This window comes from Larus michahellis, chromosome 6 (assembly GCF_964199755.1).
Source record: "Larus michahellis chromosome 6, bLarMic1.1, whole genome shotgun sequence".
In the NCBI taxonomy this organism is placed as follows: Eukaryota; Metazoa; Chordata; class Aves; order Charadriiformes; family Laridae; genus Larus; species Larus michahellis.
In genome coordinates this window covers 70,696,654-70,713,862 of record NC_133901.1, presented here as the reverse complement: position 1 = coordinate 70,713,862, position 17,209 = coordinate 70,696,654, and the positions used below count along the sequence as shown (strand labels likewise).

The following is a 17,209-nucleotide window of genomic DNA, read 5'->3' as shown; positions in this document are numbered from 1 at the left end:
CATACTTGTTCTTTCTGCACTGACTTTAAAATAAAATAAATAAATAAAGACTTCTGGACCTATCCAAGATTTCCAAGAACCAAGTTCAAGTTCTTGCTTTTTCCTCCTCCTCCCCCTTTTAAGACAGATACTTTATTTTTAGGGAGCTAATGAAGTACGATGCCAACTCACTCTTAACAGCTTTCTCCCTCCTCCTTCTTGCTACTTAATCTGCATTCAGAGTACTTCACCACTAAGTACTGAGGGTATAAAGCTGAAACTAGTGTTTAAAAAAAAAAAAGATATCATTATTCACTATAGCAGCATTAATAATGTGCCATAATGCATAGCTAACAAGAAGCACAATCAAGAACATTCAAATCGATTTTTAATATTAAAAAGTACATTAACTGAACCACGTTGTATGCAAGAAGTAATCATACCACCCCAAGCTCTTAAGATTGGCTTTTGTAGAAAAACAAGATGCTGATTTAGACAAACAGCAAACATTATCGAGAGGCAGATGCCTTGGCATCTGTCTTCTGGTAATGCAGAATCACAAAGTGAGTGAGTTTCGATGTTCCCTTGAATTTCCTACATTTCACTGGGGGGGTCACTAAGTGATAACTTGGCTCTTGCTATGGTGAGCCTACAGGCAACATCCTCAAGGGTGGCAAAGACAGCATTATGCTTACCACTGTGCACATGAAGAAAGGACTTTGATGCTATTACGTAACTGAAATTCAAAACAGCCTCTACCTGAAGCCTTTGCAAAATTTGCAAAACCTTCAATATTGCTATGCATAAAATGCACCCCATGCTGGGCATGGGAAGGGAGGAAGGGAGAGAGTTAAACACTGGAGGGGAGGAGGAACTTGTTCAGCTTACGGTCAATGCTGGCAGAAGATCAAATGTGTATGAACCGGTCATGAGTCAACGTCAGGCCGTATCATTAGACAGAGGTTCCCCAAGAGATAGTAAGTGACCGAAGCTGGCAGCACTGTGGCTCCCCACCCATTCCTGGCTGATGGGCCTCCAGCTGCACGTCCCTGCCCCCTCCCTTGCACCAGCGCTGCCGCCCACCTCAGCCCTCAGCCAACACTTGCAAGGAGTTCAACTAGCTCAAAACATCAACGCTTTTTCTGGAATAGCTCTGTAAATAACTCTGAGCAACCGGGGAAAACCAGCAACGGCAGAACAGTGAAGGCAGCAGCATGTAGCCAAGCACAGGAGGGCAACAGCATCAACTTCAACAGACACCGACTGCAGCCTTAGGAGAAAGTCCCGAATAGAGCAGTGCAGTTCAAAACTGTCCTACCAAACACAGAACCAGGTGCAAATATCCCCAATTGCAACAAGCTCAACCTTAAAACCAGCTTATGAAAGGGACTATAATAGAGTCACACACACAACACAAGCAAACCCTGAAGTCCTTGCTAATCCACTGCTCCAGGCTAAACCAGCACAAATTATGGTCGAAGTCTGCACAGGCACCAATGTTCAAGCACAAGTCGGTGCTTAAGCAAGGCATATAGCTGCCCAAGTGACTGAGAACAGCACCTCTTACACGGGTTGGGTAGAAGACTGCTCATGGACGATGGACACAGTCAGTTCCTCAGGACCTTCATCCTTCACGGGAGGCAGCAGAACCTTTACGAAAATACCTTTTCAGCTTTCTCCTGCTGCTAGGCAAAAAACAGCAAGAATGAAGCCCAGCTATATCTGCATGAGGATTTTAACAAAAACAATCCACACCACACGCATCTTGGCTCCATCTAAAGACGCTTGACGCATCAGTCCCCTGCTTCAAGCTTTTCCCTTGCCACTGCAGCAGGTCTCTATTGCACTGAACGTAATTTTGCTCAGAGGGTGTCTTTTACTAAGCCTTTCTATAGCAGTGAGCTTAATGTCACAGCTATATTTTAATAGTCATTTCAATGACTATAAAAATCAAGTTCAACACAATAAAACTGCTATCACACTACTGCGGAAATAGTTAGCAAAAAAATGATCCCTGCAAGACACTATTCACTGAAATATAGAGCTGATGATGCAGAGCAAAAAGCCTAAAGCAATGGGAAAATGGGGCGATGGGAAGAAGATTTCATTCCCTACTGTTCTTCCTCCTCAGCATTTCTACAAAGAAAAAAGAAAAATATATAAAAAAAAAAAAAATCAGAATTCCTCCACTGCTTTCTCAGGAAACTTATGGAGCGGGGAAGAGAAGAGAAGGAGTTTTAGGAGTTTTAGGCTTTTCACACATCAAACTTTACTCAATTTATTTCTACTTGCCATCACCTTATTTGTCTCTCAGTCCTTCAAACTGTCTCCAAGAGCAAGAACTACAGAGAAAAGAGCACGGATCCAGAGTCAAATAACCCCTGAGGAACTTGTCCTGCTTTCTTAGAAATAACAGTCAGAGAGAAGAATTACCTGCTAAGAGCCACAGTTTGATCCACCAATGCTTCCTCTTTTCCACAACAGCTAGGCTATTGCAGAAATAGGAAACGCGTGATATTTTTCCTGAAGTTGTATCTTATACCAGAACCAATGTAAAAATGTAACCATGGAAGCGAGTCAAACAGCTCTGAATGCATTAAAAGATAAGAGCGACATTTTGCAAAAACAGGGAAAAATTGTTTTTCTCCAGACCAGTAAGAAATCACATGCCTCGTGCCACTTTCAGAAGAGTGACAGAGTTGGCTCGGCAGCTAGCCTCAACAAAGAGTCACTGTCCGGCTCGCTCCAGGCTGCTGGGAATCGGTCTCTCATCATCAACCCCTTCCACTAGAAACAGGGTTTCCTTACAGCGCTGTCAGAGGCAGCTCGTATCCGTACAAACTCCACGTTCCCCACCTAAGGGGAATCCTTTGAACCCTTACTCATTTTTAGGTTCATTCTGGAAGAAATAGGGTGAAGGAAACGTAACCGATACGGTATTCCCATTCTTTAAAAGCCCAGCATCACATTTTACTCTCTCCATAAATCAAATACACAAATTTCTGGGAAGTGGGGAAAGGCAGAGTAGAGGAATACCTGAAAGCTCTGCTTACAGACGCTGAATTCCACACCTTTTTACACAATAGCAACCTACATTTATACTCACAACACTTAACTATGACAAGTTAATTTGATCATTCTAAAGCCTTTTCTAGTCTAATTAAAGTCAATCTAGCCTAATAATCTATCACAAACGAACGTCGGAAATTCCCAGATGAAAACGTCCCACCAGCAGTCTCTGAGTCCCGTCCTACCAACCAATTTGCTTCCCCATTGCTAGGACATCCCTCAAAGGCGACCCTTGTAACTACTACCCTTACTCCCCGAGCCTCAGAGCCACCCCCATTAATTCAGGATAGCTCAAGGCCAGAACACTTCACTTCCGAAGCATAACCACCGGGAGAGAACGTATTTTAAAAACACCACTGATGGCCATGTATATTAATGCTAGTAGGGTGTCTAAGGTGCCACTAACCCAGCAGTAACTTGCCAACCTGCTGCTACAAGAAAAAAAATATTTTAACTCTTCTTTCTTTTTCACATGTTATCTTCCAGCATCGTTCCAAATCTTTGCTGAAAAGAGGGGAAGCATTAGGACAGAGCACAGGCATGCTGGTAGCCCAGGGTAGGGCCAGCCAACAGAGGAGGCAAGGGCCAGCTCCTGGCCGGAGGAGCAGATCAGTGCCATTTCTAGCACTGCTCCATTGGAGACAAAGGCTTAAGGAGAACCATTTCCTTATAATGATTTCCAAAGCAACACAGCAGATATTGCATCTGCTCAAACGTTTCTATTTGGGAAACTCTAACTGGTAGCACAAGCTTGTGCTAAACCGGACAGTGTATCTGTCCTCCACAACCACCTGTACCTTAAAACATTTGTTTTCCCCACTGTAAAAATACTCCATTAGTCTAATAACAAGTGGTTCTTTCTCGACTATTCAACTTATTCAGTACTTTCAGGACCTCTACCTCAAAACAAAACTAAACTAACGGTAGCTAGCACATTAGTACGCTTAATTGAAGTTCCCATGTCCAGCAAAACAACTCATTTTTAGTATACAAATCAACAGACATTTGCTCTGGCTAAGTTTGGTGAAAACATCCCACGAGACACATGGACCATTCTGCAGTGGGATTCGTGTCCGCAGTCGTGTCGAAAAGGGCATAGAGGGGGAGAGCAATTGTGCCATTTTCCTGTAGGAATTCAACTTTCTCCTCTTGACTAGGAGCCTTCAGTGCTCTGCAGAAAAACAGTATGAGCTGTAAAAATGTTTCTTGGTCCGTTAGTGTCCCAAGAGCAAGACTGCGTTGCTGCATGCAAAGGTAACAACAGAAATGCCTGCGATGTGCAGATGCAGTAAAGCAGGGAAACACGACGGTAGAGCCCAAGGCTTCACTAATGTTCACCAGTATTTCACTTTTTACCAAGTTTACTCAGTCCTTTCTCAACGCTATCACTATCCTCCCCATCTTATATCAACACTTGAGCTGGTATTCAATTACTCTATTTGCCCTATGCAAAACTATTTTATATTTTCCACGTTCCTCATGTAAATGTTATGGAAGCATCGAGACACTATTACACGAACACATACACGAACTCCTAATCTTAAGGGTTTCTATCTTGATGTAAGAACAGCTCCCAGATCAGCACACTGCGTTATAGATGGTATCACGCCTGGACTGTAAAAGCTTACAGTTATCCCAAAACGTTTCATATTCAAGCCCTAATAGTACTAAAACTTCTTCCAGAGTTCAGCCAAGAACACGTTCACCTCCGTGTGCTCTAACTGCAGAAACCAGCAACTGCTGCATTAAGCCCAAACCGTACTTTCTGTATTCAAGGTACAAATCTGAAGCAGTTAAATCACTTGGTTATCACAGTTCAGTAAATAAACAGAGGCCTCTTTTGCAGTGAAAGTTCTTGATAGAAATCTGTTAATAAATCATTTCAAGAATACATTCAACTAGAAAATCAAACACAAGCTGAACCCACACAAAACTCCTAAAAATGTAAACAGTACCGCAACTGACTAATTCTCCCAAGCCTTTATTAAAAAGTGCTTATCTGGCTATATTCAGTCCACTGCTTTGTTTTTTAGGAATAAGAATTCCCACCCCACAGAGCTTGAAGCAAGCTACTTTAGGCACTCCTCGAAGACTCTCTTGCTTCTCTAAGTAGTTTTTTTCCCAAATAAAACCTTGCTAATGGGATACTCTTCATACTATGTGGGCAGCGTACACTGACTACAAGATTAACTCCCCGTCTTCGTCGCCGGCACGATTAAAATGTGGCCCTGGTTTAACGAAGGATTTGTTATAATTGCATTAAAACTTGCATGTGTGCTACCTGTATCAACATCCCAGTAGCGCGATTCACCAGGAGAGAGACCAGATTGGACTAAATGGAACATGAAGTCCAGTTCCCATAATCAGCGTTTTAGAGACACACCGAGACCTTACGGCAGGCAACTCTGTATTAGCCAGCACTAAAACGAATTCCCTCATCTAGCAGCACCTTATCAGTCCTGGAGCTGCTTAGGACAGTAATGCTCAGCATTAAAGCCATCCAATCTAATGTAACTGCAGATGTCTCTATTATCCAGATAAATGTCTAATGCTTTTCTTAATCCTTTTAGACTCTTAGTTACAGTGAAACACTCAAGAACAAAACCAACAGATACAAACAAACAAAGTGTAATATAATAAATACCAAAAGAATATTTGGCTCTCCATCAAAAGTTTGGGGTTGCTGTTTTGTCCCATTTGACTCACTCACTATGGAAACTACTGCCTAAGAAATACCTCTGTGCCACAAAAAATATCTGTTCTCATCTCTAGCCACTCAACTTGTGAGCAATAACAACTGCTTTCTCACCAGAAGAGCTCAATAACTGAAAACTCTGGGAAAGGGATCTTTATCTACTGCCTCAGTCTCTTCCAGTGCTATGTCATATGTCACTAAACTCATTTTAAAAAGAAGTCAATGCCACCCGCTGTGTCTGCGAGCAAGTCCCAGTCTTACAGGAACTGTGAGTTGCTCTTTGCTTACCGCTGCCCATGGCCTGGGAAGTCTGTGAGAAAAAGGTTGTCTTCTTTACGCCCAACTGGTAGTGAGCAGCATCCAAAGAGACACAAAAAAGCACAGAACAGACTTGACAAGGTCACAGAGAGGTGGAAGACTAGAGCTAAAGGCATTGCTGACAGGCTGTCGAGGAAGGAGGCAGAGTTAGATACTGCCATACCGAAGACACACCTTCTACAGAGTAACTGAGATTTGAAACGTAAGCCCAAATACCTCCAAAACTAAACTAAAAAAAAAAAACCCACAAACCACTTATTTTTAAACCAACTTACTAAAAACACTATGAGTAAAGCCATTTTTACCACTTACCCTTTACATTGGAAATTTCACAGAGATCACACCACACAAGCAAAATAACACGCCCCCCCTCCCCCCCCCAAAAAAACCCACACCCAACCCCAAAACCACACCACCACACCAACCTCAGAGGAGAGGGAAAAAAAAAGCCTCCCAAGTCTATTCCACCTAAGATTCTTGGTCAAAGAAGCATCAGGAAGGCTATGGATGGATGGAGACACAACCAACATTTCCCGTCAACACAAGAGGTGAAACAGGGGTGCCCAGGTGAGTAGGAAGGAAGGAATTCCATTAAGAACAACAAGACGACAGGTGATGCACGCAGAAAACTGGTGTATAAGGACAAAATATGAGAAATAAAGAAAAAAGCTTGGAATTCATTAAAAATTAAGAAGTGTATGACACATTAAAAAACGTAGAAAGGAAAATAACCAGGCAGTGAGAAAGCTTCAGATCCACTGACCGACAGGACGTCCACACCAATCAAACAAGAGCCAATGAACAAACCCTCTTTTAGCTCTTTCCATTACTTAATAAACAGTAACAATTAAAGTAAAATTAAAAAGTCCACTCCTTGCCATCATGATTTCCATTTTTATTCATATGCTCATATTTTGGGAGAAAAAAGTTTAGTCAAGAGAAAGTTTAAAGGTTCCCACAGAACCTTATCTATTAACTTTCCCGACCCAAGTGACATGCTTAACCGTATCTCCTAGTCATTACAACTGCAGTGCAACAGAGGACAGCATTTATAGGACATTCCAAGTCACTGCCTTGACAATCCGCAGCCGTTTCAGGGTCATGATTTGTTCACTGGAGTCATATGCACAGCAGATTTTTTTCTTTAAAGCAAGCGTCCCTTTAAATTGTTCACCATCTGTGTCAAGACTTGGAAACTCAAGTTTTCATCAGCTACTTCCATCTGGCTCAGTGTTGAGATATTTCCTGTTTCAGGGTCCGCTACAGGAATACTTTTTACATTACCACTTGCTTTCATTTCACTTCATTTCTGATACACAGCTCTCACTACAGACAACGCTATACACACACCATGCTGAAGCTGAAGCAACTCCTCAACAAAAGCACCCACCTCCATTCACTGAACCATTCCCTACGGCCATCATTTTTCCCTGTAGACCAGATGGCACGGTTAGGAGGATGCTAAAGGCTAAAGCATCAGCTGGGAGACAGGCATGCTGCTGGAGACACAGGTAACAGCAGAGCTTTCCATGATCCTGTACCCCTGCCGCCTTCCAATGACTCCTTTTAGCCTTATGCAGGGATCACAGGAATCACCAGTGACAGGGTTTGCCATCTTACTCCTTCTGAAATTTATTTTTTTTTTTTAATTCCATGCATGGAAGTTATGAAAGCCCTCCTCTACTAATAGAGCACAGTTGAAGGTCCTTGTGCATCAGGTCTGGGTATGGTCCAGCATCATCAACTCCGTTTGGCAGCGGCTACCTCCTCCTGGGACCCAGAGGCTATTCAGCTACCTTCCCTAAACATATGTTATTTTATTACGCTCAACTTCAAATCAAGTGATGTCAGTATTTCCGTGCTTTGTTTGGAGAAGAAGGACAAGGCAGGCAGAGCAAACACAAACACCCAAGGCTGGACTTCCAAAAGGTATTTGGATGCTTGAAGTGGCTCTCGGGCACGTCACGGTCCGTGTGCTCTCACAAATCCTAAGCGCCCACCTGCACTGTCTGATGTGTATTTTCAAAGCTGCTCAGGAGCTGTGCCTCCACCAAGCTCTGCGGGCAATCAAGTAGGAACTCACCACGTCAAGCCATGAGGCTCCTCCATGAGGAAGACAATTCTCCACAATGCCCCCAGCGATGCCATCCACCCAGGGCACTCCTCAGGGACTCCTTTCCTACAGCACCCTCCCGAAACCCCTGCACCTCGCTCAGCAAGGGAGTTGCTCAAGCAGGTTTTCAAGCTCAGTATTGATTAATTTGTGTAGTAAAAATGTTAAAGTGACACAGCTGCTACAGCACTAGAAATGTACAGAAGAGCATCATAAGAAACCGAGTGCCTACGAGCATAGGTACCAATTATGCACTCTTTTACTTCCACTTGTGTTCATAAATTACACAGCAAACCCTGTATCGCTCATTGCTTATATTTTCTACTGGGTGACAGAAAGACATTTTGCAACTCCAACACCCTGTGGTAAAATCAGCCACCACAAACCTCTGAAAACATGTTATAAAAAGGTCTGTGCTAAAATAATATAAACAGTACTCTAAATAAAGCCGCAGTGCTATGAAATATTATTAAAAAAAATATCAAATTCAAGTATCTTGGCCAATAGTTACTTCAGTTATTCATCCATCTGTTTGTTTTGTTATGAATATGGATACATGATTACACATAATAGTTCTCAATGTAATTATTTCAGTTTAGTTAAAAAGCTATATGGAGTGGAAAAATATTTCCAGAGATATTTCATATTTTGCTGATGAAACTGAAATTCAGCAACTGCTGCTTCTTGTATTACAAGTCTTTACATCAGAAATCAGATTTAATGCACAAATTACATAAACATGGGAAGATAAATAATACTATAAATATATAAGTGTTTTCACAACTACAGCCTGAAAGTGTAGATAAAGTTTCAGAATTACAAGAATTATCCCTTTTTTAATACTCTTCCGGTATAGATAGGGCATGATTTCAATTTCCCTCCCAAGCTAAAGGAGGAAAGTATTCCAGTAACTCATTAAGGAATTCATTAAAGCATTATTCAGAAAATTACTATTGTTAGAATAGCCTTGGGATCTACCACAGGACAGAAAACAGAATTAAAAATGTTTTTACATTTACAAAAAAAAAAAAAAAAAAAGCTAATTTTTCAGTAGTCCGCCTCCCTGTCAAGAAAGCCCCACGAAGAAGAGCAGGCCGTGTATTTCATAGATGGTGAGGAGCCGCCAACGACTGTGTCGTGAACATTTCAGGCTGGGAGCAAGCAGAAGAGAGGTAAGACTGACATCTTTAATAGAGTAAATACTTTAAAACTGGATTAGCACTAGTTCCTCATTTGAGCTTCGATTCATTAATATAAGTCAGCTTTCAGCTATTTATCTAAAGTCGGACACATCTACGGGTATTTAACAAGATGTATTGGATTTCAGTCCTGAAGGACTACTAAAGGATTAGACAAAGCACATCCTGCATGTGCTCTACAGCCAACACTGGACAAACTCCAGAAACACAAATATTTCAAAGAAAAAAATAATGCAACACTTATGCCTCTAGTTGCAAGCTGACAGAAAGGCTTCCTGGAGATGTTGGTTTGACTTCAGGTTGCATCCAGTTTACGTTCCCCTTCCTCGAAAGCTTTGTCTACGCAGAAAGGAAAATGCGTTTATAACACAAAGAAGGCTGTGCCAAGTACAGCAAACAGTCGAAAATTAAGATCGTATCAGAGCACCTAAATCAAGCATTTGTGGTAATGAGAGATAAAGAGGAAAACTACAGAACCCACCAAGGTACCACTTGAAATTTAAATGGCAATTCAGAAATGGTTTTCCCCCTGAATTAATACCAAACCAAAAACATTAAATCAGGACCTTGTCCTGCTGTCACTTCCATACTTGCATATGATGTAAAGCGTAAATCCTCGTCTTGTGAAAATTGCCCCTCCCCTTTTATTTTCTAGGAAAAATATGTTAATTAATAGCTGAAAAATTCCTGAACTGACCGAAAACCTTCTCTGCGGAGTTAAATAAATGCTCTGTATTAGGCTCGTGGGTAGCCAGCTTCCTATAGGAAGTCAGTATGTGCTCTATGAGGAAAAAAAAAATCCAGTAAATCCCTACAGGAATCATTTCTCAGAACAATCCCAGTCTGCAGTGTTCTCACTGACCTCGATAAAACCAAACAGAGGAGCACATGCTTGCTTCCACTTCTCCGGTATCTTTACCCTCTCCAATCTGTTGCTTGCAACAAGTGTTTATTGACAGAGAGCAATAGTGACTGTGAGTAAACTGAGCGTAATCAAGCACATGCCTACGGTCAAATTAAAGTCATTCATTTAGGAAGAAGTACACTTCATCTACCAGTCCCTTACCTCTGCTTCACGTGATGCCAGGGACAGGGAAGAACAGAAATGCATCCCATCAGCAAGCAGGGAATTAAAAGGTGTTTTAAGAAATCACAAAATAAAACTCTAATCTGGACATACAGCAGGGTATGCTGTCTCTAGGAGACTGAATTTGCACATGCTTTCTCAAAATGGTAATATACTGATAAATACATCAGCAAATACTGCATAGACATTTTTACGCCATCGGTTTGGGACATGTCAGAGCTCGGTCCTGCTGTCATTAACAGCACAAAGGTAACCATCCTGTCCTGCCAGACAGCTCCAAACATCACCCGCAACACAGCATCACTACAATTCCTAGTGATGCATCTTAGGAATGCATCTTAAGATGCAACTTTTTCAGTTTCCTAAAAACCTTTTCTTCCCTACTTTAAGGCACAAATATGCAAGCTTAAGATCATCAGGTCTCTCAGTGAACAAGAGTGTCCACGTGCCACCACCACTCACCGCAGCTGTGGACTGTAAATCCAGGATTCCACGAAAGCTTCAAATCTGTCCCAAACCGCTGCAGTCCTCCCTCAAGCAGCAGAAGCAAAGCAGCAGTGCTCTGCCATAGCAGTTCCTGTGCTTTCAACAGCACTGCTTTTAGCAAATCCCTATGCCCCCCTTTCGAAAAGCCATTACAAGAGCACAAACTTAGTTGCAAAACTTAGGTATCACAACGTTTGTATCACCACAGTCCACCAACCCATTATAGCCCTCCCCTAATAATAAAAAAACTAGGTATATTTCTTCTGAAGATACTTATATATATACCTTTTGAGAAGCTATCCCAGTCTCAAGAGAGGCACCAAAATACCCTAACCTTGAAATGTGGCCAAAGTGCTGTTTCAAAGCATCTAAATCAGGCTAGCTATGATTCGCTCTGTCATGACATGCAATAAAAACTCACCAGGCACAAGGAAAAATACAGGAACTCCCAACTGGTGTGGCTCACGCTAAAATTGGTTTTGGTTGTGGGCTGGGTTTTTGTTTGCTTGTTGCTGATTTTTGTGTTTTGTTTTTTTGTATTGTTTTTTTGGGGTTTTTTTGTTTTTTTGTTTTTTTTTTTTTTAATTAATGTATGTCTAGACACACACCCTACGCAGTGTAGGGTGTATCTGAGCAGCTTCCATGATAGTGGCTAAGGACTGAGAACGACACAGACCATCTCAAGCACTTGCAGCACCCTGATTACCCAGGGGAAAGCTTGAGCGCACCTAGGTATGCCATAGAAGTGCAACAACTATACACACACAGTCATAGAAGTACAGGTTATTTTTAAAACAATGGTGTCCTTGACATAAACGTTATCTTTGACCTAATACATGGCATTAGGCAGCACCTACCCAGGCAACACGTGCTGTCCTGAAGTAGTAACACCCAATGCAGCTCCCCGCACAGATATCCAGCCCTTTCTTCATCAAGGCTTTGCATTTATGAAGCTGTCCAAAGCCAGGAGCACTTTGCCTGGCATTCTGATCACAGCACGAGCACAATTATCCATGTTTTCCACTGACTCATCAGGAGTAGCAGAGGAAAGTAGAGTCAGCATCCTGAAAATTAACAGGATCTCAGAGAGCACAGGCCCTGTAGCCAGGAAGTTCTCCTTCTACATGTGACCATGCACAGACACACGTGGCACTATTTTTCTAATTCCCTATTTTAAAAATAAAAAAAACCCCACAGATTAAACTATCACAGTGGTGGACTAATTACTCCATATCTGCACATACTTTTGAAGACAATGGCATCTTAAATATGGTAATTTTGGTAACCATAGTAACTCCAGTTCTACCTCTTACTGCAGCTTTAAGTCCAAAGGAAAAGGGTCACACAGCAGAAGTCAAGAGGATTTGGAAGGTACTAGAGCTACTTTATGCTATCTCAGAAGCACTATTCAGGCTCGCAGACTTCCCAAAGCAGCTCATAACAACTCCTCTCCACTGGCATAAGGAAGAACAACAAAATTACAATTTTCGCATCACGCTAAAAGCAGGAAATGCAAGACTGAGCAGCCACACTCCGCAGCCACTTGGGACATCGAGGGTACGCAGCAGACATAAGCAGCTTCTGGGGCTCTCTGAAAGCCTCTCATGTTCCTACTGAGGAAGCCGCTCACCCGCATGGCCGTCTCACCACCACCGCATGCCTCCGCGCCGGCACGGGGAAGGAGATGAAACACAGAGCTAGGCACTGAGACGAAGGAGGATACATGGCATCAGGAGTGGAGAAAAGCTACTTCAGTTACGCTGATCGTTTTCCTGTTTTGGATGGTTCCCCGTACATTAATCTAATAAATGTATTATCCCATTATATCCACACCCATTCCTCATCCAACCTCCCCGCACGACGAGCCCTGAATTCTCTCAGGAAGCGGAGCTGAGTCACGCTCACAACTGCCTGCTGAGATAACGCCTATGCACTACGCGACAGCATTCCTCATTTTAAGGCAGTAAGTTCAGTTTACACGTGTGCTGGACATCCAGCATCACCTGCGAACCCCACCGTGCCGGGTGGGAAGGGCTGAGCAGGAGGAGCGCTTCTTAACACACCTGTGTCCTGCCACAGTTTCAGTAATTTATTCCAACTTCATCACAGCCAGCAAATCTTTGGGACTTGAGATGTTAAGAAAGCTTAGTTGTGCACAGGAACACAGTAGTCAAGAGGAGGAAAAAAGTATATATATGTATTATATATACACATGCGCATATTACATATATACACATCTTATATATATATACACACACACACTTATGTATACGTACAGGCATTTCTGAGCTCCTACAATTGCAACATAAATAATATAATCCACAACAATACATACCTTCCTGTTATTTCTGCTTTAGTGTACACACTAAGTATATTACATGCATGTATGACTAAGATGGCGGTTCAATTAGCAATCCAATTAACATCAATCAATTAACAGTTCGATTTTTTGGGAACAGGCAGATGTTTCTGTTCCACTGTCAGACTCCAGGACTGACCATTGTATATAGTCAGGAACAAAAATACTTGTTTATTAGCATGTTCACCTTAACAGTGCCTTCTCATTTCTGTTTGGGACTATGGAACTGCTACATCAGTTCTCCACAACCTTAAAGTTTCAGAAGCAGCAAAAAATAAAACACCAGAAGTCTTGCAGTGTACAGAAGTGCCCTTTCTTAACAAGACAGAGATGTGTAAAACACATGCAAGTAAACTGAATATTCACCTTCCTAAGGAGGAAACCCAGCGACACCAAAAAGAAGCTCCCAAAACAGCATCCAACAGCATAGCATGGGCCAGTGAATTGCAACCTTCAATTAGCTCTAAATCCGATTTTATCTCCTTGCAACACCACAGCTACTTTCGACTCTCACCCCCTGCAGTTCAGCAGAGAAATACGCTAATTTTGCCGAGGATCCCCCCTCTCAGCTAACTTGCAGGAAAAAGAAAAGAAACTACCACAGAAAAACAAACCTATTATAAAACCACGACAAACTTCTTTCCGGAGCAGTGGACCCAAACAAAAAACACCAATTGAGCACATAATCTTGTGCTTTTTGAAACTGTGAAACAATTATTTTTTTTCCTTAAATTACACTTAAGTCTAGTTCTCTTACCACACGTACAAGTTCCCACACTGGATATTCAAATACACTTGAAGTGTATTTTAAAATAGTTTATTCCATGCTTCTTATTCTTTCACCCTTTCAAAAGCACTTCCAAGACATCAATTCCTGGAAACCCAGGTCAGGGGAATCTCCTTCGCCACAGTATTGGACACAAGTTCCTACAAAAGAGGAACTTGCTTTCGAGTGGCACTGATTTATAAAGCTACCATATACTACGTGACGATTCAGTCATTCCAGCCTTTCAGAAATACCCTACCCATCCCACAACACGAAGCAGGTATTTTGGAAAACTTAACGAGCAGCTGCCATCTGTAGTATTTTTACTTTCTTACATTTGTCTTGCCTCCTCAGCACTGGTGTTACTCCAGCTCTCACACAGTGTAACTGGCTGTCTAGGATTTGCTATTCGTTTAAGAGTCATGCTCTCATTTTCTAGGGATGTACACCCAGAATTTAAAATTAATTCCTAAAATTCACTTGGGCTCTACTTAGACCCAGAAACTCCCTTCTTCCAGCTCACGCTGTTTATATAAGGCTCAGCTGTGGCTATATATGAAAAGTAAATTGTTCTTCACAACCAATAGAGTCCGAGAATGGTGGCAGGCACTGGACTTTGTATTTCCAAATTCAATAGTCAGATTTATTATTTCCTTCCCCAAGACAAATGCTCTCACTCATGCCAATGAAGTTTTCTTCTCCAAAACCACTAAAAAACACTTTTGACCAAAATGAAACATCTTCAGTATCAAGATGGGCCCTCTTGGCACAACGTTGCCCAAAACCACACCAGAGTTTGGTTCCGTTTAATTAAAGCGGAGACGTTTTAACTACAGAGAACAATCCCCCTCTGTTTGACAGGGACGGAAGAAGCGGAGTACGAAATGGATCCCCGGACAGCAGCGCGCAGGGGGAAACCCCTCATCTGTATGAAAATCACACTCCCCGCACAACGAAGAGTCTTTTCCCTTGGTGGCCTCAAACCCAGCCTCTCCAAAGGGAGAGCCTTTTCCCTTGGTGGCCTCAAACCCAGCCTCTCCCCAGGGGGCACAGGAGACGGGGCATCACCATGGCGCAGGGTGGGCTGCCCAGCTCCCACCAAGGATCCCGCACTGGGAGCGTATCCTGTTCAGCTGCCATCAGGGAAGAGGTGAAAAAAAAAAAAAAAAAAAAAAAAGAAACCAATGTAAAAGTAACTCAAAGCCCTCTTCTATTCGCACAAAGTAGCACTCGGGAAGAAAAAAAAGATATCTAGGAGAAAAAGAAAAGCCAACTTTTTTTCCGCGAGGACGGCTCAAGCACAGGTTGCCCGGCGTTTCCAGACAACTTCTAAACTTTCCCTCAGCAAAGCCCGGCGGGGAGCGGGGGCCGCCGGCCGACCCCCCCGCTCCCTCCCGGCCCCGCGGTTCCCTGAGGCGGCGGGGAACCGGCGGTCGCTGCTGCGCGGGGAAGCGCGGCCCCGGCCCGGGGAGGGGAGCGGGCCGCCGCCGGAGACCGGCTCCGGGGGAGCCGAGGCGGGGAGGAAGGGGGGGAAGGCCCGCGGCTGGGGGTTCCCCGCGGGCAGGCGGAGCGCAACAGGCGGGAGCGGGGCCGGGACGGTCCTCACCTACGCCGTATTTTTCCTCCCTTTTGGTGGGAACCCAGCGGGTCATGGCGCTGGGGGCGGCCGGACCGGGCGGGGATGCGAGAGCCCCGCTCTTACGCCGCCATTTTCCAACCGCGGGACGGGAAAAGTTTCTCCCGACGGCGGAGTCATGTGGTGCGGGCGGAGCCAGCGGCCTGGAGCCCCGGCCGGCCCGTCCGCGGGGGAGGCGGGCGATGGCGGGGCGGACGGCCCCGCTCGGACGGCGGCGGGAGGAGCGTGGGGAGTCCCCGGGGCGCTGAGGGGGGCGGCGGGCAGCCCGTCTCGGGGGGGTCCGCGGCCCCGGGGTGCTGAGGGGAGCGGCGGGTAGCGCGCCTCGGGTCGCTGAGGGGGGCGGCGGGCAGATCGCCTCAGCGGATCTCCCCCCGGGCTCCGGGGTGCTGAGGGAGGCGGGCAGCCCGTCTCAGCGGGTCCCCGTGGCGCTGAGGGGGATGGTGGGCAGCCCGCCCCAGTGGGTCCCCGACGGCGGAGGGCTGAGGGGGCAAAGGAGCCGGAGTCCCCACGCAGCCGCCTTGTCCCAGGAAAACCCGGCCGGGTGCCGGCTGGTTTCTACACAAAGGAAAGCGGAACGAATGGGGTGGTGCCGCTCTGTCAGTCTCCTTAATTGTATCATTGTGTTCCAGGTACACCTGGCCTTGCTTTTGCCAGAAAAGTTGTTTCACCTACGCAAAGCCAGCTCTGTAATGAAACCAACAGGACTTTCCTCAGTGCCACATTGCCAGGCAGCTCCGGCAGAGGGATCTGGGTCTGCTGCTGGGAAATCGTCAGTTTCTTGGTTGTTTTATGGCTCCTACTGTGATCTCTCCAGCCACCTGGCCCTCGAGGGTTTCTCTCTGCTTTCTTCCCAGAGATGTGGCACTAAAACAAGGTTTCTGCTAATGTTTAATACCAGCATTTGGGTATTACCATGTTGATGAGCCCACCGTTCATGAATAAGTCCTTCCTTAGCCATAACAATGAGAAACCTGATTTCTAAACCTGGATCAAAAACCTACTGCAAACTTAACATCTCCTGGCTAATTAGAGGGTGGAATATGTGATTACAAAAGAAGCAGCAAGGGAAATGAGCTTCCTGATCCCCAACCCCTGTGCTCCTGCAGAGACGCAGGACCATGATTTAAAAAGAAAATTAAAAAATAGTCTTTAGCAAAAAGAAAATAAACTGAGCAAAAAGAAAACAAACTGTGTAAAAGTCAACAGAAAGCAGAAGGATAACAAGAGAAATAAGGAAAGGTGAAATGTCTGACTGGCTATCGTTTGTTAAGACACCTCCTTCACCAAAGGAGAAGCCCTCTACCGCAAATTTAAGAATGAAAATAGGTCCTCTTCCAAGGTCAGGGTTGAATATCTTTTCTCTCCTCTTATTTTTTGGTATCATTAGGAATTTCTGCAACAGCATTTATTATGATCTTTAAGGTCCCTTCCAACCCAAACCATTCTATGATTCTATCATTGTCATTATTATACTTTGAGACCAGGTATTCAGCTCAAACATC

The 17,209-nt window shown here is 44.1% G+C and overlaps 1 protein-coding gene across 2 annotated transcripts in view; it reads right to left on the bottom strand.

The window, feature by feature from the left end:
• The window catches only part of DOCK1 (dedicator of cytokinesis 1), a 324,129-nt gene extending 308,297 nt beyond the window's left edge, over positions 1 to 15,832 (bottom strand). For both annotated transcript variants that reach the window (XM_074593014.1, XM_074593017.1), the window contains exon 1: positions 15,678 to 15,832. In XM_074593014.1, coding sequence (XP_074449115.1) covers positions 15,678 to 15,723 — 46 coding nt within the window. In that variant the 5' untranslated portion in view covers positions 15,724 to 15,832. The remainder of the gene's footprint in view (positions 1 to 15,677) is intronic.
• Between the last annotated feature and the right edge of the window lie 1,377 nt (positions 15,833 to 17,209).